This window comes from Xenopus tropicalis, chromosome 5 (assembly GCF_000004195.4).
Source record: "Xenopus tropicalis strain Nigerian chromosome 5, UCB_Xtro_10.0, whole genome shotgun sequence".
In the NCBI taxonomy this organism is placed as follows: Eukaryota; Metazoa; Chordata; class Amphibia; order Anura; family Pipidae; genus Xenopus; species Xenopus tropicalis.
The window spans coordinates 52634194-52656137 of NC_030681.2; the positions used below are offsets into that span (position 1 = coordinate 52634194).

The 21944-nt window shown below is 38.5% G+C and overlaps 2 protein-coding genes across 3 annotated transcripts in view; both read left to right on the forward strand.

The window, feature by feature from the left end:
• The window catches only part of serac1 (serine active site containing 1), a 44327-nt gene extending 35261 nt beyond the window's left edge, over positions 1–9066 (forward strand). The window contains exons 15-17 of the mRNA XM_031902304.1: positions 2680–2862; positions 6499–6642; positions 8310–9066. Coding sequence (XP_031758164.1) covers positions 2680–2862; positions 6499–6642; positions 8310–8449 — 467 coding nt within the window. The 3' untranslated portion in view covers positions 8450–9066. The remainder of the gene's footprint in view (positions 1–2679; positions 2863–6498; positions 6643–8309) is intronic.
• A 9447-nt stretch (positions 9067–18513) lies between these two features.
• tulp4 (TUB like protein 4) overlaps positions 18514–21944 on the forward strand; it is a 60202-nt gene continuing 56771 nt past the window's right edge. Inside the window, exon 1 of one of the 2 annotated variants that reach the window (XM_012962678.3) lies at positions 18514–18656. The gene's annotated coding sequence lies outside the window, so the exon portion shown is untranslated. Of the gene's footprint in view, positions 18657–18724; positions 18787–21944 lie in introns of those variants that run through there. The other variant, XM_031901488.1, reaches the window with a different exon arrangement.

A 21944-nucleotide genomic window follows, 5' to 3' on the forward strand; every position in this document is an offset into this window, starting at 1 on the left:
TAGTGGCATCAAACAGTATGAAAAAAAGAAAAACCACTGTGAATGATTAATGAAAAATTAGAAATAAATAAAAGATGAAAAGGTGTGTTGTAGTATGGGGTCATAGGCACTGACCTAGAGTATTCATAATAAATCCAAGGTTCCCAGGTTTTCAGTATTTCAGAATGTCATTTTAATGAAATAATGGACAACTCCTCATGTAAAATAATCCTATTCAGTTTCTGCTTATCCATGTCTTAGGGGAGATTTATAGTCTTCCTGGATTTAACTATGAGCATCTTTAAATCCTAGTGAAAATCTCCTCAAACACTTTATAACCCAAAGTGTGACTATATACCCCCAATGTATTATATGGTAAATCAAAACGCAAATCATTGTAGCCATTTCTTCTATGTAATAATAGAACTGAACCTTGTACAGGTATAGGACCTGTTATCCAGAATGCTCGGGACCAAGGGTATTCCAGATAAGGGGTCTTTCTGTAATTTGGATCTCCATACCTCAAGTCTACTAAAAAAATCAATAAAACATTAACTAAACCCAATAGGATTGTGTTGTCTCCAATAAGGATGAATTATATCTTAGTTGGGATTGAGAGCAAGGTACCGTTTTATTATTACAGAGAAAAAGGAAATCCATTTAAAAAATCTGAATTACAGTTAGGTCAATAAATATTTGGACACAGACAACTTTTTTCTAAATTTGGTTCTGTACATTACCACAATGAATTTTAAATGAAACAACTCAGATGCAGCTGAAGTGCAGACTTTAAGCTTTAATTCGGTTGGGTGAACAAAACGATTGCATAAAAATGTGAGGCAACTAAAGCATTTTTTAACACAATCCCTTCATTTCAGGGGCTCTAAAGTATTTGGACAAATTAAATAACTGGAAATAAAATGTTCATTTCTAATACTTGGTTGAAAACCCTTTGCTGGCAATGAAGTCTTGAACTCATGGACATCACTAGATGCTGGGTTTCCTTCCTTTTAATGCTTTGCCAGGCCTTTACTGCAACGACTTTCAGTTGCTGTTTGTTTGTGGGCCTTTCTGTCCAAAGTTTTATCTTCAACAAGTGAAATGCATGCTCAATTGGGTTAAGATCAGGTGACTGACTTGGCCATTCAAGAATTTTCCATTTCTTTGCTTTAATAAACTCCCTGGTTGCTTTGGCTGTGTGTTTTGGGTCATTGTCCATCTGTATCATGAAACGCCGCCCAATCAATTTGACTGCATTTAGCTGGATTTGAGCAGACAGTATGTCTCTGAACAAGTCAGAATTCATTCGGCTGCTTCTGTCCTGTGTCACATCATCACATGCACGCCCAAGCCATCACACTGCCTCCACCATGTTTTACAGATTATGAGGTATGCTTTGGATTATGAGCTGTTCCATACTTTCGCCATACTTTTTTCTTGCCATCATTCTGGTATAGGTTGATCTTGGTTTCATCTGTCCAAAGAATGTTTTTCCAGAACTGTGCTGGCTTTTTTAGATGTTCTTTAGCAAAGTCCAATCTAGCTTTTCTATTCTTGTGGCTTATGAGGCTTGCACCTTGCAGTGCACCCTCTGTATTTACTTTCATGCAGTCTTCTCTTTATGGTAGACTTGGATACAATACGCCTACCCCCTGGAGAGTGTTGTTCACTTGGTTGCCTGTTGTGAAGGGGTTTCTCTTCACCATAGAACTGATTCTACGATCATCCACCACTGTTGTTTTCCGTGGATGTCCAGGTCTTTTTGCGTTGCTGAGTTCACCAGTGCTTGCTTTCTTTCTCAGGATGTACCAAACCTACTCCTAATATTGTAGCAATTTCTTGGATGGGTTTTTTCTGTTTTCGCAGCTTAAGGATGACTTCTTTCACTGCATGGAGAGCTCCTTTGACCTCATGTTGTCTGTTCACAGCAAAATCTTCCACATGCAAGCACCACACCTCAAATCAACTCCAGGCCTTTTATCTGCTTAATTTATGATGACTTAACAACGGACTTGCCAACACCTGCCCCTAAAATAGCCTTTGAGTCAATTGTCCAATTACTTTTGAGCCCTTGAAATTAAGGGATTGTGTTAAAAAATGCGTTAGTTGCAGTATGCAATTGTTTTGTTCACCCCAATGAATTAAAGCTGAAAGTCTGCACTTCAACTGCATCTGAGTTGTTGCATTTAAAATTCATTGTGGTAATGTAGAGAACCAAAATTAGAAAAAAGTTGTCTCTCTCCAAATATTTATGGACCTAACTGTATTTGATTAAAATGGAGCCTATGGGAGAAATGCTTTCTGTAATTCGGATCTTTCTGGATAACGGGTTTCCAGATACCGGATCCTATACCTGTACTTGATCCCAGCTAAGATATAATTATTGGAGGCAAAACAATCCTACTGGGTTTGTTTATTGTTTAAGTAATTTTAGTAGGCTTAAGGTATGTTGATCCAATTTACGGAAAAGACCTCTTATCTAGAAAACCCGAAATCTCGAGCATCGTGGATAACAAGTCCCATGCTTGTACAATGTGTAACTGATCTGGCCAAATTAACAACAATATTGAAGCCATCTGGAGGCTAGTTAATCAAAGCAAAGCAAAATATTTCTGTAAAGGTTTTATAAATAAGATATTTTCTTTATTTAAATAGCACATTAAGCAGTTAAAACAAGTCAATGTCATTTTGTTATTGTAGGCTTGCTGGTAAAAAAGATGCTTTTGAAGGCTTCTCAAGATGAAGACATGAAGGATTTGGTCAATAACACAAAAGGCGTGGCATTCTACAGTGTTCCTCACCATGGATCTCAGCTGGCAGAGTACTCTATTAGTGCTAGACTGCTTCTTTTTCCATCTATAGAGGTCAAGGAGCTTAGCACGGGTGAGTAAAATATTATCAGTTGATTGTTCAGAATGACCAAAATGGCAGATTCAGTACTGCTTAAAGGAGAAAGAAAGGTAAAAACCAAGGGGCTGATTTACTAAGACACGATTTCGAATCCGAATTGGAAAAATTCCGATTGGAAACGAACATTTTGCGACTTTTTCGGCGTCTTTACGATTTTTGCGTAAAAACGCGAGTTTTTCTGCGTCTTTGCGATTTTTGCATAAAAACGTGAGTTTTTCTGCGTCTTTACGAAAGTTGCGCAAAGTCGCGATTTTTTCGTAGCGTTAACACTTGTGCGCAAAGTCGCGCCTTTTTCGTAGCGTTAAAACTTAAAAGGCGCGACGTTTCGCGCAAGTTTTAACGCTACGAAAAAATCGCGACTTTGTGCAACTTTCGTAAAGACGCCGAAAAACTCGCGTTTTTACGAAAAAATCGTAAAGACGCAGAAAAACTCACGTTTTTACGCAAAAATCGTAAAGACGCCGAAAAAATCGCAAAATTACCGATCATTACGAAAAAAACGCAATCGGACGCATTCGGCCCGTTCGTGGGTTAGTAAATGTGCCCCTTAGTAAGCTTTATCAAAAGGTCTATGAAAATACAGCCATAAGCACTCACAGAAATGCTGCACTGACTTATCTGTCAAAAGATTTCTTGTGTCTGTAATTCATGTGCCAGAGACACGCAGCTCTCTGCTCTCTCCCCTCTCCTGCTCCCTCCTCCCTCAAGAATGCTAAGAACTCACTCCCCCCTCTTAGGAATGTGGATCTGAGCCAATCAGCAGGAAGCTGACTCATAGTCTCATATGTCTTACAAACTGAGCATGTACACTGGTCTGGGTCTTGGTTCAGGAGTGAGAAATTACGGGAACTTTCTTTACACAGCTCAGCGTTTTTTCTTCCTGTTTGACTTCTGATCATCTGAACAGGAGAAATGTGGGGAGACTTAAGGGCACTATTGAGACAACTTGAAGGTATGCCTGCATCTTGAGATTAACTCTTTATTAGCCTTTCCTTCTCCTTTAATGAACTATAGGCTTTAAAAAGTGATGTAAAATAAAGGTCATACATATAGATCTCCATTGTTGTCCCTATGAGAGCCTTTCATAGACTTATAGTCTAATGGTCTAATTTTACTCAGTGCTCATGGGAGGGATATTTATTTGTTTTTTTCTCTGTAGTAGCCATATCAAAATCCGATGTTTTGTAATGACTGAGGAAGTGTGCTATTCTGTCTTATGTCTGATGGTTGCTTTATGCATGTAAAATATATTAAAGTTCAGTGCTTTACGTGGTCAACAAAAGACTTTTTAGTAAAATGTTGCTTCCAGCTTCCTCCTCTGTCCTCCTTGTTTGGGCTTTTAGAAATGTTTTAAGACACTACAAGAAAGTGCAAAAGTGAAAATATATTGCAATATAATAGTCAAAAAAGGAGCAAACACCCTTGTGAGTGTGCTAATATCCGGTAAGGGACAAAGTGTTTCTGTGATCAGCTAACAAAAAGTGGCATTTAAAATTGAATCCAAATTCCCATCAGTGGTCACACAGTGAGTCCGCTTAGACCCAGGGGCGTATTTATAATAAGGCACCCAAGGGCCTGTGCCTAAGGTGGCAGGTTTTGAGGTGCGGCCCTCGGGTGCCTATATTTTCTTTTTTTATTAAAAAAAAAATGCCCCCGGATTTCAATAGGAAATATGAGGGGTAGGGAGTTGCAGCACTCTGCGGAATAGACATCACAGGCATGCTGCGCATAGATACGTGTCACATCATGCGCCCGACATAGGGGTGTATTTAGGTCCAGTGCCTAGGGCAACACCAGACCTAAATACACCCTTGACCAGACCAAGAGTGGTTTGAAGCACAAAATAAATTCCAAATATAATGCACACTAAGGAAAAATTATATTTCCTGTGTAAACTTTTCTACTCTGTAAAATTGTACAGCATTGTGCATTCATGTACCTGTAAAGTAATGCTTACCTAACTGAATAACTACAGAGTAAATATGTAAATTAAGAAAGTTGGTTCTATGTTTGAACCTGATCAGAGTAGGTAATTCTTTCTTTCACTCACTAGACCAGCATGTCCTTGCTTACTGTCCATACCAGTGCTCAAATAGGAAAGTACCCTCATAAAATTGCATAACAATGGGTAATTTTATGCCATAACCATAATTGCCTTGTTCTTTACCCATAATGCAGCATTTCCATAATTCAAGTGTAACTGTGGCCAATTCTTACAAGTCGCATCCACCACAATTACAGCTGATGTCTACCAAAATGGACAATATGTACTTGCGTTTTGTAAAAAATTATGTAAGTTGTATCTAGTGTTTCATTATCGTCATCATGTATTTATACAGGGCCAGCAAATTACACAGTACTTTACATTAATTTTAACAAATTGTAACAAACATGGATCGTAACGTAATTTTGCCCTACTCCCAAGAGCTTACAATCTAAAGGGTTAGGGTACATTTGAAACATAAGGTGATTAGGTGATTAATGATACATTAGTGTCTGATCAGTCAAGGTACATTGAATATGCTTCCCTAAACTATCTATTCACTTCCTGAATTCTGTTAGGGTTTCTGACTCGCAGTTGAGCCAAACACCTTATAGCAGTCTAAAAAATATCTTGGAAACCTCTAAAAATAGAAAATTATTTTAACATTTAAAATAAAAAAAAAGGTTAAGAGAAGCACCACGAGTAAGTTTATATCAATTAATGTAATTGTTTCGGTTTAGATGACTTTAAGGTATGGTCCAGGCACACATACACTATTTTAATACCATTGTTGCAGGCCTTTCAGGTTACAAACATCTTGAGACCATCTATTTTCACATCAACTTATGTGTAATATTTTCAAAGCCCTGTACTACATACACCTTTACATATACCTATTTATGTATGAGAGCCAATTAAAAAAAACAAAAACATATGCATTTCATCTGTATTACCCATTTTATGGAAGAGATGATATGCCACAGTTTCTTCTGTTACATTTAATCAGCCCCAGAGAAACTGTGGCATGCACAGCGTGCTGCCATCCTGCATTGAATGCATACTGTGCACGTACAGTTCAGAATCAGACAGCGAAATTCCCCCACAAAATAAACTAGGGGGAAGGCAGATAGTAATGGGAGGCATGGGGTTGAAAATGGGTAAATTCCCCTCAAAAAGGGGACTTGACAGCTCAGCTCCCTGCATTATCCTTGATCAAACAGACTATAAGTCACTGCCTCTTTGGTTGACACAGCTAAATGCTCTATTGCATTTTCTTATATTGTTCTATATTGTTGCTTTTTGAAATGCAGGCAACCCTCTAGAAACAAATACGGTAAGCTTTTACTTTAGAGATATATATATATATAAAAAATGTTAGATCTTCATCATTTTACCATTCAATTTTCCATGATTATTGAAATAATTTCCCAGCGGTTAGCACAATGTCAGAACTGTAACAATTATTATTAACTTGTATTTATGAATCACCAACATGTTATGCCAAACTGTAAATGAGATTGGCATATACATCAAACTTATAGCTTACATGCAAAAATTCAAAAGTTGTGGGGATAGTTTACTTTTACACTCTGTTTTAAAAAGTTTGTGTATATGTTTCTCTTAAGATTCTCCTGAACTTAAAAAATTAAATGATGAATTCCTACAATTTTCCAAAAATAAGGACTTCAAAATCATAAGTTTTGCAGAATTGTTGCCAACACGGGTGGGCCGCATGATGAAACTACACATTGTGCCATTAGAATCAGCAGGTATGTACTATCTTATTTGTCTTCTCATGTATGTGACTTATGAAGTGAAGCGTTTCCAAGCAACAATCAATTTAGTCTGAGTTGTCCAGGCTATCAGTCCTGCAATGCATTGTTTACCGGCAAAAAGCAGGTAACCTGCAACTTGTATGTAGAAATTGTGGGTAAGAGTATGCATTGGTGTGTCTGCGGGCCACTGGTCGGGTTGCTGATCTCATATATACCACGTTTTACTCAATTAACCTTTTGTTTTCCTAGTTTTTTCCTTTTGTTTTATTCTGTCCACTTCTGACAATGTGACTTTTGGCTTACAACAACAGCAGGTCCAGTTTAATGGTGGTCAGCGGGTGGCAGGTCAGGCTGCAAACTGTAACTGCAATAAAGTAGTTATAGGTTGGCACAACTGATGTTACTTTATAATAAGCAGTTCATATAAAGAGTTCCATCGATTAATATACTAATACGTCATTCAGTTTATAGAGGGTCAGTGGAGTTTTCCCTAAGTTTATCACCTTCCGACCTCCCTGCCCTGCTGTAATTGCTTGATATGGAAGTAAACTTTTCATGCACTGTATGTTATGTAAACTGCGTAATAACTAGTCAGAAGTAGTTAAAAAAAAAAAAAAAGGTAAAATGATTACTGTGCTAATAAGTCAGTATTTTAATTTTGGGGTCAGTGGAGTTTATATGTAAGTTATGCAAGTTTCTTTGAAAGTAAAATAATTTTTTGTTTCTTAAATTGCGCACACGTAGGAGCCCAGTGGTTGCTGTGGGGCCCAATAACCAGTCATTACCCCTGCTGGTAGAAGATGCTGATCCCAATTGAAACAGCTGATATTACTCTATAATAAGCAGTTGATAAAAATAGTTAAAATAAATAATTCATGTGCTAATAATCAGTTCATTGGGGGCAGTGGAATTTACCATAAGTTTTTTAATTCTTTGCTGGTCAGTGGAGTTTGTACCTGCAAAGCTTTTCTGCATTGTTTTTTGCTTGATACACAAGTTCCGTAAGTTTGTTCTGATTTCATGTACCCCCTCTCCATCCCTGATGATGGCCCTGGGTCAGCAGTGGGTCCAAGTTTATAAAAATGTGGGTCTGGGTTTCAAAAATTAGACACATGCAGGACTTTTTGGGTCTCTTATTAACCACTTTTTTTTGTACCAGGCTAATGCCAACTGGGTGGTTTTTCCTGCAGAAAAAAAGTGGCAGTGAAAACCCCTTAGGGCTCTGGTACACGGGGAGATTAGGCGCCCGCGACAAATCTCCCCTGTTGCGGACGACTAATCTCCCCAATATGACATCCCACCGGCAAAAATGTAAATCGCCGGTGGGGTGGCATACGTGGCGGCGCGATCGCTGAAGTTGCCTCTCGACAGGCAGACCATTATTTAGAAACTCTCCATTTGGCATTCCTGGATGATGATCTGCTTGTTAATTACACATTTACCTCTAGCAGCACATTTCCTATAAGTTTGTATAGAAAACAGTGACAGTGGGACAGGGGCAATTTGACTGCCACAAACCAGCAGGTAAATGCCCCTGTGTGTCATAGGCAGAGCACTAAAAGTTAAGTGCACTTAATAAATATTAAGGCCTCAGGTTTATATTTATGTGAAATTCATTTAGTGCATGTACATGATGAATATTTTATTTTGTATGCTTTCAGATTTGGGCATCGGTAAGCTGATTCCTGTGGATGTAAACCATCTGAACATCTGCAAGCCAAAAAGCAAAGACTCCTTTATTTACCAGTGCACTCTACAGTTTATCCATGACGTGCTAGCAGCTGACACTGGAAAGCAATGACCAGTTCATCATTTAAGTTTTTTTTTTAATAGCAAACTTTATAATAGCAAAATGTATTTATCCTTTAACTTCTCCAAAATGCTCTAGTCCCACATATTATATTTGATTATGTAAATTACAATATATAGTGCAAAAGTAATTACGCAGAATTATAAATTGTCAAATATATGTAAATTTCAAGAACAAAAATAAACCTTAAAAATAATATTGAAATTTAATAGTTTTAAATAAACTAATAATCAGTTCATTGGGGGCAGTGGAATTTACCATAAGTTTTTTAATTCTTTGCTGGTCAGTGGAGTTTGTACCTGCAAAGCTTTTCTGCATTGTTTTTTGCTTGATACACAATTTCCTGTAAGTTTGTTCTGATTTCATGGGGCCTGGCACAACTGTACCCCCTCTCCATCCCTGATGATGGCCCTGGGTCAGCAGTGGGTCCAAGTTTATAAAAATGTGGGTCTGGGTTTCAAAAATTAGACACATGCAGGACTTTTTGGGTCTCTTATTAACCACTTTTTTTTTGTACCAGGCTAATGCCAACTGGGTGGTTTTTCCAGAATTATAAATTGTCAAATATATGTAAATTTCAAGAACAAAAATAAACCTTAAAAATAATATTGAAATGTAATAGTTTTAAATTTTGCTTTTTTGTACTAATATATCACTTTGCATATGTCCAATTGTGATTTGGTTCTTGCACTTACGTGAGGCAATTCTTTGCATTTCTAGAATGGAACGTACACAGTTGCCCCTCTTTTTGTATGCATTGGTGCCTACGCTTGGCATTGCTACGCACAGAAGAGGCGGGTGGGAGCGCATGAGCATTATTATCAGCCCAGTGTACACCAAATAACAAATGCTCAGAAAAAAGAGTGATGTGTGTTAAAACCCTTGATAACACTGATATATAGATATACATACCACCAGATGGTAAGGTTAAGATTAAAGGTGGCCATACACTATAAAATCTGCCAATATGCAATGTCGTTCTAATCCGATCATTTTATCACATTAAAATGAAGGGGATAGGAGCCATTTGACCTCATCAATGGGCCAATGTGGTCCAATAGGAAAATCAAACCGGCCCAATCGACATCTGGCCGGCTTACGCCAAGATATGTGTGGGAGGGCCACCATACACAGGCAGGTAATTTGCCAAATCAATCTAAAGGACTCAGCATCTTAATTCTGTCTGTGTATGGCCACCCTACATAACTAACCTGTCTGGCTGCTTTGATGGCTTACCTTTGTGTAAGTTTAATGGTATCAGTATTGATATTAACTGGCCCCCTGCATGGTTCACACCTCAGATTCAGGATGTAATCCTGGGGTTTGTTCTGGGAGTTTGTTACCAATTGGAAAAAGCCATTATATGGTCCCTAAGGTGTGTAAGTATGAGCTGGGGGTTGGAGGAGGCATATGGATTTAAGGGTGTGTCTTAATATGACATAATATAATTCACATATGAATGATGGTTGATATCCCTGTAGTGAGCACCAAGCATTTGGGTTTTGTGGGCATGGTCTTAAAAGCTCTTTTGATAACATGGGTGTGGTTTGAAGTGAGTGCAGTTTAAAAAAGGGTCAAAAATTGCTTCAATTAGTGTCCCTCCACTATGTATGCTACAGAAATTCTGGCCCTCTGCACCACAGAAGTTGGACAGCACTGGGCTAGAAGTTATAGAAGAATAAATGTTAGGGGCCCATTCATTAAACTACGATTTATTTTTTTAGAAAATTTTTTATTTTTTCTCATTTTTTAGAACTTTTCGTAATGACCATGATAATATTGTTAAAATAGTACGACTTTTTCGTGGTTTTCCCCTAACTTCCACAAAAAAGTTGTATTTTTCGCACAGACTACGACCATTTCGGAATTCATTCAAGCTTTGGTATTGTGACTTTCTTTTGCCAGGTTGGAGCTGTACAGTGCCATTGAGTCCTATGGAAGGCTTTCAAAACCGTGCATTGAAGTTTCAAAGCCAGAAAGGTTTTTGCGCCGTTTACGATCGTTCAGATATGAAAATTTTGTGACTTTCAGATCGCAACTACAATATTTTTGTATGACCAAGAAAAGAATTTTCATGCAATTTGCGCACATCAGAAATTATTGTGGTTACTTCTAATTTTTTCCAATCATGCTTTTATTTGGCGAAAAATCGTGGTTTCATGAATGGGCCCCTTGGTCTTTCTTTTACCATTGTTAAAGAGAGGAAGGGAGCTAGCCAGTGTGGGGCTATTACCCAGCGTGTGAAAAAAACATGAGAAAAATATATAGAGCAAACCAAACACCGCTGTATAAAAAAAAGTTTATTCAGTCCTTTAAAACCATGTTATGCATGTATAAAACCAGGACCATATGCTTGACACGTTTCTGAAGGGAATGTTTGTCTACAGCTGACTTAATATAATTTCTCTCTATCCCTGAGAGGTGTTCCAAGATACGTTCGCACACTCTGCAAATCGTTTTCCCAACATATTGGGCACCGCAGTCACATGTAATCAAATAAACCACTCTCTGTGAAATGCAATTAAAGTACTATTTTATCGCATAAACCTTTCCTGTGTATGTACTCTTATATTCCTTCAACACTTTCAAATAATGACATGCCTTGCGTCTAGTCCTACAGCACCGGTAGTTCCCCTTATGTCTGTCCAAGCCAAGGTATATCCTTATTTATTTGCTTAGAAACATATAAACTCGGGGAAAGTTGGGATGCAATATCCCTACCTTTCTTAAAGACAAACAAAGGTCTCTTATAAAGAACTTTAGTTAAACTTTAGCTTTAGATCGGGTCTTGTAGGAGAACCCCCCAATATTTAGATATACTTTGTTGAATATGGTGAGAGTCTCTACTATAAGTCATAGAGAAACGTATCTTCTGCAAATTGCTTATTAATATTACGACCTCTAGTCTCATCCAATAGATCATGCCTGTTGCTCCCCAACGTCCGCTCATAGGCTAGTTCAATAACATCTGTACTATAGCCCCTCTCAAGAAAACGATCCCTCCTGATGTTGAAAAGCATCCCAAGTTGAGCAAATCCGACATAATCAAAGGAATTGCCCAACTGGAATGCCCCTCTTACAAGCAACTGGATGAGAACTCTCAAAATGTAGCAAAGTGTTACAAGTGATAGGTTTCCTATATAAATCCATGTGTATACATATATCTTTGGAAGTTAATGAAACATCCAAAAAAGAGAGAGTGTCAGAATGTTATTTAAAAGTGAACGTAATACCCTTAACTCTACTATTACAAAAGGTAACAAAATCATTAAGTGAAATTTCATCCCCGTCCCATATACCCAGACAATCGTCTATGTACCGGAAAAAACATACTAAATGTGCCCTATGGGGATTAGAAACCCCAAAGAAGTGGAGCCATTCGAACCATCCCATCAAGAGATTGGTATATGTAAGGGCATATGTGTAGCTGCAAGTACCTGGGCTACTAATATTTGTTGCTCGGGAGGCAGGTTAGGGTGAGGAAGTAACAACAATGCTATTTCTGTGGTTACTTGGATGGGCATAGAAATAAGTTGTGAGATAAGTTGGGATACTTCCAACCAAAGAGCAGAAACAACAGAGCAGTTCCACCATGCATGTAAATAGTCCCTTCTGTCAGAGCAACCTCTGAAGCAAGTTAAAATTCTTGTGTATATGTGACATACAATACTCAATGCTATTGGAGATGTGATTCAAATGTAGGTCCTCTGCTGTGTTGAATAAAGTGCCTTGCTGCTTCCTCTTAAAAAAGCCCTCCTTTTGAATGGGCCTCAGATTGATAGACAAAAGACAAGATGGAAGGGCATAAAAAACAAAAAAGAGAACAATTATAGAGTAATAAAAACAAGTAAGTAATGAGTCAACCAACTGTGAGTGACTGAGCAAACAAAACAGTGATAATATTCGCTGTGCTGCCACCTCCTCAATATGGTAAGTATATGTGCTCACCATGACTGTTTGTTTGTTCCTGAGGAAGCGTGTCGTTCTACACGTGAAACGCGTTGAGCTCATTATTTTTAGGATTTTATTACTTCTGAATTCTGTAAGTAGCCTGTTTTGCGCAGGATATTTGTCTTAATAAATGGTAACACGCTATTTTCATTCTCTCTTGTCTTTCTCATAACTTGAGGAATCAGTAGAGCCTACAACCAAACATTCAATCCTGTTTCTTTTGGCACAGTTGTTTTGTGTTCTGGTGAGTATATATACTTACCATATTGAGGAGGTGGCGGCACATCGAATATCATCACTGTTTTGTTTGCTCACTCACAGTTGGTTGACTCATCACTTACTTGTATTTATTATTGTTCTCTTTTTTGTTTTTAATGCGCTTTCATCGTGTCCTCTGAAGCAAGTTAGCAGGTTAACTTCTATAGTATGTTTGTGGATAGGGGTGAGATACCAACAATATATTACTTTATAAGCAGCTTCTTTAACTCCCACATTAGGAGAAAGCTTTTGGATGGCTAACCAGATTTTTTCCCAAGTTTCTGAAGAAAGCAAAGATCCAGCCAAATATTATTATGTAAAGCTGAGAGATTAAATACAATACAAAGTCATTAAGAGAGAGGGGAGCTAGCCAATATTACCCAGTAACGCTATTACCCAGTGTGTAGCTGCAAGTATCTGGGCTACTAATATTTGTTAGGTTAGGGTGAGGAAGTAACAGCAATGCTTTTGTATATTTGAATTGGCCCATAATAAGAAAGACACCCTAAGGGCAGTGACACACGGGGAGATTAGTTGCCACATGACAAATCTTCGTTGTCGCGGGCGACTAATCTCCCCGCAATGCTATTACATTAACTAGAATGTAAATCGCCAGTGGGATGGCATAAGCGGCGCCGCGATTTGCTGAAGTTGCCTTGAGAGGAAACCGAGCGCTGCGTATGCCAACCCACCAGCGATTTACATTCTAGCTAGTGGGATGTCAGGGAGATAAGTCGCACGCCGGCTAATCTCCCCATGTGTCACTGCCCTTAGGGGGTGAATGGTAGCTTTTTAAAAATCCAGGGGCGGGCCAAGCCGACCGGTCGCCCTAGGCAACTCGGTCGGCCAGCTCCGCCCTGCACCGCCTCCTGTGCATTGGCGCGTATGCGCCGTTCGGGGGGGCGTTAGATTGGTCATTGCCTCCGCCGCTAATGACAAGCAGCGGAGGCAATGACAAATTAACACTAGGGGTAGGCAGGAGAGGCTCCTACCTGGCGCCCCTAAATCGTTGCGCCCTAGGCAGCTGCCTCTGCTGCCTACCCCAAGTTCCGGCCCTGTGAAAATCTACCCATCTAAGAGGGCTAAAAGGATGATGCCACAGTATGATTGCCTATTGTTTTAATTAGAAAATATCTATATATTTGTTATTTCTTAAACTAAACAGGGCAAATGAGGATATGGAAGCTACTTTATTTTTGGTCCTTGCAAGGTTGATCATTAAATTACCAGTGCACAGATAATGCCCCTACATAATAACGCCTGCTTATCTGTAAGCTAAAACAGTCAGTAAAGGGGTGAAGGGTGGGGCTGTTTACTGCTAATCTACCTTGCAAGAACCAAACATGGAGTAGCTTTTGGGCCCCAAGACAGTATAGAATTACTTATCTCCTTTTAATTACTACTATCTATTGCAGAAGGGATATTCACTTTATTAACGTGATCAATGGGACCCACTAAGCATTAACCTGGACCAGTCTGTTAAAGGAAAAGTAACACTAAAATGTTTTAAGTAAAAAAAGCTATTCTACCCCTGAGACAATTGTTGCATGGTTTAAAGGAAATGTCAATTGAAGTACGGCAATAAGGTGAATCACCATGCAACGATCGATTGATTGACCCTAGCCTTCTTTCTGTATAGGAAGGAGTCAGGTTAGGCTCGATCAGCCGATCGTCGCATAGTGGATGCAGCTCCTTCCTTCACCTTATTGCCGTACTTCAATTGACAGGAAGCCAAGTTTTAGCAGATATGTTCTATTAAAGCATTTAAAATACTAAGTGGTTTGCAGGATAGGGCAGTTATTGGTGCAGGGTAGAATAGCTTTTTTACTTAAAAAAATTTAGTGTTACATTTCCTTTAAACCATGCAACAATTGTCTCACCTTTCTAAAAGAACCCCCCCCCCCCCCCCCCCCATGTTACTATAGACACCTGTCAAATATAAATGTATTAGGGGTAGTTATCCTAAAAAAAAACTAGAAAATATAATGAAAAAAAAAATAGCTGAAAAGTTATGCAAATTCAAACTTTCTGTGCCACTTCTGTGTATCCTCTGTCCCTGCATCTCTGAAATTCCTCCCCTCTATCCTTTGGAAATGGCAGAAAATGCTTGAGTATGCATTTTAGTGTCTGTACCCAGGCTGACATAAGTGCCTTTGGTTGAAAACACAGAATAGCACAGATGCAATGAAGGGACTGTTGCTCGACTTGTGTTTATACACAGGCCAAGAGCAGTAATAAGAAAGTTTGTTTTTATTTATTTTTTTTTATCAGTGGTAGACACTGATAGATTAACAAAATTGGAAGTTTTCATGTTTTATTATCATAGAATCACAATGGATTTCATTTTGTTTGTTGACGCTGATCAAAAGAAACAGATTCTTGTAACAAGAATTACTATGATAAAACATACAAATAAATAGGGTTGAGGAGACTGCCTCATAGAACCCTATTTATTTGTTGGTAGAACCACATGGTGACTCTACCTAAGCTGATCAGAAAACCCTGCACTACACTGATGAGCCCCAAGAAGGGCGAAACCGATCTGTAGTTGGGAATCTGATCAGCTATTATCCTGGCTTCAGCTTCAAACCCAGTGGGTGAGCTTTAGCCTATAGGATAAACCCATGTAAATGGGATTTTTTTTAAGAGTCTGGAATTCACTCCCAGAATTCCTTTTGTTATGATAAAACACAAAGTGGCAAGAAATGACATATCCTGGGAAGGTAAAGTAAGAGTTTTTATGCGACACCTATTCACTTTGGGAACTGGATATGAAGTGATGCTGTGTAGAGTCATATAGAATGGAGTGGAGGGAGCCATGTTTAGAAGAAAAAATAATCTAATGTTTTGTTATGTTTAACCAGTATTTAATATGGGTTTATTTGGGTTTTTACCATTTGATTTACACACAAACTTTGAGGGTGCTAGTATTCTTTGGGACATCAATGTTAATAAAAAATGTATTTGTTGGTGGCATAAGTATTCACCAGTCTGGATCACATCACTACCTGGTAGAACCACCTTTGTTGCAGGTAAAGCTCTTAGTTTTTGTGGGTAAATCTTTACCAGCTTTGCACATCTGTCTCCTGCAGTTTTGCCAAATCTAATCCAACCGACTCACTGGAACAATGGCCATACAGGTGTGGGATCCATTATCTAGAAAGTTTTGAATTACGGAAAGCCCATCTCCCATAGACTCCATTAAAAGAAAACAATTCTAATTTTTAAAAATGATTTCCTTTTTCTCTGTAATAATAACACAGTAGCTTGTACTTGATGCCAACTAAGATATAATTAATCCTCATTGGAGACTAAACAATCCTATTGGGTTTAAATGATTTTTTAGTAGACACAGGGGTCTATTCATCAAAGTATGAGTTCGAATCCCGAATTGGGAAAAATTCAGATTAAATACGATAATTTCTGATGATTGCAAATATCACGAAAATGCTTATGAAAAAATCGTATGTCATGATATTATTGTATTGGCGATGCGAAAATCACAAAATTTTCATATCTGAACAATCGTAAACAGCAGGAAAACTTTTCCGACTTTGATCCATCTGTGCATGATTTTGGAAGCCTCCCATAGGACTCAATGGCAGTCTGCAGCTCCAACCTGGCCCAAGGAAAGTCACGATAACAAAGCTTGAATGAATCCGAAACTTTGGTACTCGTTGTGACAATACTATTTTGTTGCGCAAAATAATGAAAAAAGCAGCGAAAATACGCAAGTTACAATGAAATACCAATTAGTTGTATTCAGAGCAATTGTACTTTGATGAATTGACCCCTTAAGGTATGGAGATCCAAATTTCTGAAAGATCCCTTATCCGGAAAGCCCTGGGTCCAACACATTCTGGATAACAGGTCCCATACCTGTACTGTTATTGCTCCTTATGCATTCTCTGGTTATTTGGCCAACAGGAGAGACTACCTAAGTCATTTAACTTTTAGGCCGAATCCCACCACAGACGATTAGTAATGTTTTATATTTTCTAAATTACATCTCCCAGCAGCCACCAATAGTCAGAATCTTGGAGACTCCATTGCATGTTTTGCTTGTTTGCGTTTTAGTCTCACGTTGACCTATTACACCATACTTGATTTTACAAATGACATTTCCCAGCCTTCTCCGATTACCATAAAATTAGTTGGAGGATTATGGCTTACAGGATAATGATCTTTTATTGGGAAAGACATACAAAACTTAGTTTTCTACTATATTCGGACCATGTGTGGGCTCTGAATTATTGTCCCAATAACTTTCATACCATGGCAATTGGACAGGTTAAAAAATTTCGACCTAATAGTGATAAAATCTTTGCATGTATTGTGTATCTGACAATATCCTTGGGGGGCCTACAATGCATTTCCAGGAAGTCATTTTAGTCCAGTTGGTGTCTGCTAACTATTTCATGTTCAAAACATCCTCTGATTTGTTATTTTTAGGGTCTTACCCTACAATTTCAGTCTGAACGTTAGTTTTATACCGTTGCATTTAAATATACATTTCATATCCAAACGTTTGTCGAAAGAAGACTAAGGGGCTGATTTACTAAGACACGATTTCGAATCCGAATTGGAAAAATTCCGATTTTTTCGGCATCTTTACGATTTTTGCGTAAAAACGCAAGTTTTTCGGTGTCTTTACGAAAGTTGCGCAAAGTCGCGATTTTTTCGTAGCGTTAACACTTGCGCGCAAAGTCGCGCCTTTTTCGTAGCGTTAAAACTTAAAAGGCGCAACGTTTCGCACATGTTTTAACCTACGAAAAAATCGCGACTTTGCGCAACTTTTGTAATGGCTACGAAAAACTCGCGTTTTTACGCAAAAATTGTAAAGACGCCGAAAAACTCGCGTTTTTACACAAAAATCGTAAAGACGCCAAAAAAAATCGCGTTTTTACGCAAAAATCGTAAAGACGCCAAAAAAAAATCGCAAAATTACCGATCATTACGAAAAAAATGCAATCGGACGCATTCGGCCCGTTCGTGGGTTAGTAAATGTGCCCCTAAATCTGAACATGTATGGGCCAGCTTTAGGATGACCAGAGCACTTGAAAATTCAGGAACATGTCTAAAAAATCGAACTGGAAATTTAAATGCCCTGCCCTGCAACATGCCCTTATTAGATGTCCCTGATTTTTTTTCCCTGATCTGGTCACACTACTTTCTCTATCCTACAGATTACAGCTGGAGTTGGATTTATCACTTACATATAAATTACTAATGCTGTGGAATCAACATGCTGGACAGCCAATATTTAAGCTTGCACGCCATTCTGGTCATTAATAAGGCTCCGATCCTTTGCAAAAATAAAGAAATAAAAATCACTATTTTCACTAGTGAGAAACCTAAACACAACATCGTCCTTTTGTATTAGTAGATAACTCAGTTATTCGGAGTGAGGCGCAAAGGTAGTTGTTTTTTGACGCAGTGTCCTACATTTTATGTGGCAAACTGCTTTACTGAGGGAATCACTGCACCTCTACACAAAGCCAGAGGCTAAAGGCTTGCTCGCACAAATTGACGGCTCATATAATTCCACAGACTGACAGCTCTGATTTGTATGACACACAGAAGGTAAAACCTTCCGAAACCCAACGCAGCAACTTTGCCTACAAATGATGCGAGCGTCGGCGCACTATCCAAATGAACAAATATGAATTCCTCCCATGCAGTCAGTGAGCTACTAGGCAGCCTGTGCTGTGCCCTGCGCTCGGATTCTATCCAGCGTGCAGCAGCAAGAACAGCCCGTCTATACAGAATGCAGCCTTTACATCATGTCTCCTAATACAGTCACACACAACAGGAGCTGCCAGAATGGGAGGGTGGGGGAGGTGACAGACAGCCTGGAGCACTAGGAAGGCTTGGGAAACACAGTCATGTGACCGGGATCACGTGCTCTCTGGAGAGGGGGGAGAGGAGGAGAGATAGGCCCTGCACAGAAGACACTAGACAGGCAGGGGAGCTCCGTTTCTGCAAAAGGGTAAGGTGTTATAAGCTAAACGTGTATTTGTATGAGTATGTGGCTTTACAATGAATAATATGGACGCTGAATTGAAATCCGTGTTGGGCAGGACTGTGACTTGTCAAGGTGTTAGTGGCAGAGCATGCAGGTAGAATGTGGCAGCCGTATGTAGCTGTGTGTTAGTGTGCGGTGTGTGTGTGCGGTGTGTGTGTGCGGTGCATTGATGCATTTATATGCGCTTCTGTACTGTGCGCTCACTGTGCATCTCGTACAATGCAGCACCGCCAGGCGATCTGGCTGCAGCTGTTGCTGTAGGACCCCGCAGGAGAGCAGGGAACCCATACATAATAACGCTGTTTGGGGAGATTACAGATTTGTCTTTATATTTCTAGCTTATTTCCTTCTGTTGATGACGTAGCTGACATGTTGTAAATTCTATTGACAAACATATACATAGGCTCATACTCTGGAAGGCTTTTTTCTTCATTTTATATTTTTGGAGAACATTGCTGGAAGAGAAAAACAATATGAGAGGCTGTTAGAATGCCAGACTGTTGCTATGTTCATTGGCTTGTAGTGTACCAGGGATGTGGAAGGTAGAGCTCAGCCCTGTGTTTTGAAACGTAAAGATCAGTCTGCCTATCTGTGTATTTTATATGCCTATTTGTAAAATGTCTCTTTTGGCAGTACGCTAGTAGGGTGGCTGGAAACAGTTGCCACTATGTTATGTTTAGGCTTCTCCACAGCTGGAAATGCCTGTATATTAAAAAGGGAGGGGAGTGCTGCTAGCACATTCAATAAATCTCAACCTGTGTTTTGTTTTATCTAATATCTCCTAGAACTCAGGAGCAAAATCTGTAGCAGTATGCAAACAAGTACACCAAGACCAGTGTTTTATAAAATGTATTGTGTGCTGTTTGTGTTAAAATCATGTAGATTTAATTGTTCGATGTCAGTGTGTCCAATATGAAGTATATAGAGGGACAAGCTTTGTATGGTTGTTAAATCTTTTGTATGTGGATGTATAAAATACTTAAAAAATATCCTATTAATTACCTTGTAATACTAAAAATATATGAACCTTGAGTAAATTTTACATTATCAGACAAAAGCCATGAAGATCCTATAAATTATATATCTTTATGAACAGTGCGTAGGGATGTCATCAGTTATAACTGGTGCTTAGGGATGTGACTTGTGCCTACGTCTTACTTAAATAATGTACACCCTGTTGTAAAATGTAAGGATATTAGACTTTACGTATGTGTTACAGGTTTACACTTGGGGGTACATTATTATCTATATATTGTATATTTTACAATACATTAGAGCCTTGGATAATTTCTAAATATATACTTATAAATGGTGCTTTGTGATGTCATCAGTTATAATCAGGGTTATTGATTTAATGCATTACACATCTGAAACTTGGTCCTTCAGCCCATGCCTTTATATGCTCATGGAATTCCTTATTAACATCTTATATCCTAATATAATGCAGTAGGGTGTGCATTGTTCCCTATATAATACACAATAACCATGAATATCCTTATAAACTGTGAGTGGTGATGTCATCAGTTATAATTGGCACTAAGTGATGTAATTTCTTTCACATGACCTACTGAAACTTGTGTATTATAATACAGGGCTGTGGAGTCGGTAGATAAATTCTCCAACTCCGACTCCTCAGTTTCTGATACTTTCGACTCCACGACTCCGACTCCTCTGTTTTTAATATACTAATGTATTTATACATTCATACAGTCAATGAAAAGCATGCTTCATGGTCACTCAACGTGTTAGTTTATGCACTGCGTGCATTGGGCTTTATTCTTATAGCAGAGAAGATTCATTATGACTGTTTGTGAATTGGGACATTTAAACTTGCTTTATTTTTTTTTTTTTATTCCCATTTAAATTTAGTAGGAGTCGGAGTCGGTTCATTTTTTGCCGACTCCGACTCCAGGTACCCAAAATTGCCTCCGACTCCAAATCCGACTCCACAGCCCTGTTATAATAATTAAAGTACCCCTTGTTAAAAAATATGAGGATATTATCAGATGCCTAGGAGTTCCATGACGTGTATAAAATCACTCAGACTTTTATATGGTCATAGATCTCCTCTGTGTCTTATAATATCCTTATACTTTACACTTTATTCAATATATATATATATATATATATATATATATATATATATAGACCAAAATTTTCTAACTGGTCCATGGTACAAAAATTATTGGGATGATAATTTGGAGCACACACGGTCTGAAAATAGTTCTAAACTATGTTTCATACCATTATATCAGTGTGAGTATGGGCAGCTTTAGTCAGAGTGGTGTTCCTTGATGTTGCACATCTCATTAAAATGTATATTTTTATAATGAACCATTGGTTTTAAATATGGTATCAGATGCCATTTTTTACTTAGTAATTAAACTCCTCACTGATTTTTAATATAGTCTCATATAATGACTTAATTAACTCTTTTAATATACTTTAATGTACTCTTTAAAGCAAAAGTAAAAAATTTTTCAAGTAAAAAATCTGCCCCAATAATTGCCCTATCCTGCAAACCATTTGTTATTTTGAATGCTGTAGTACAGAATACCTGTTAAAAGTTGGCTTCTAGTCATTTGAAGAAAGGCGATACGGCGATGCAGGTGAAGTATCAGGGGAAGCGTCCACTATGCGGTGATCGATTGATCAAGCCTAGCCTTCCTTCTGTATAGGAATGAGTCAGTCTAGGCTCGATCAACCGATCGCCGCATAGTGGACGCCTGATACTTCACCTGCATCACCGTATCGTCTTTCTTCAAATGACCGGAAGCCAACTTTTAACAGGTATTTTGTACTACAGCATTCAAAATAATAAGTATTGGGCAATATTTGGGGCAGGGTAGAATAGATTTTTTTACTTGAAAATTTTTTGTGTTACTTTTTACTGTTAAAATCTTAACATTTTAATGGAATAGCTCAGCAGTTTTGATGTATTTGTATTTTAAATGTATAATCTATCATCTGTAAATCCATTTAGTATTGTTACATAATGCAGTGTAGGTTTCTACATCAGTGTACGTTGGTCTTTTAAGGCCAGGGCCATGTGGATGATTACCCCATGGTTTGGAATTTCTTCTATAAGTATTGTGGCGATTCTGTCTCTAATCAGACATTTTGTGCAGAGATGACCATAGTGAGTTGTGTTCTTTGGGAGCTCACTGCTTCCGCGTGCCTACAGTATTCACCAATCAGTCTCTGGTGGAACTCACTAACGTGGCTACAGAAAAACAGAAGTCACAGGGGCCC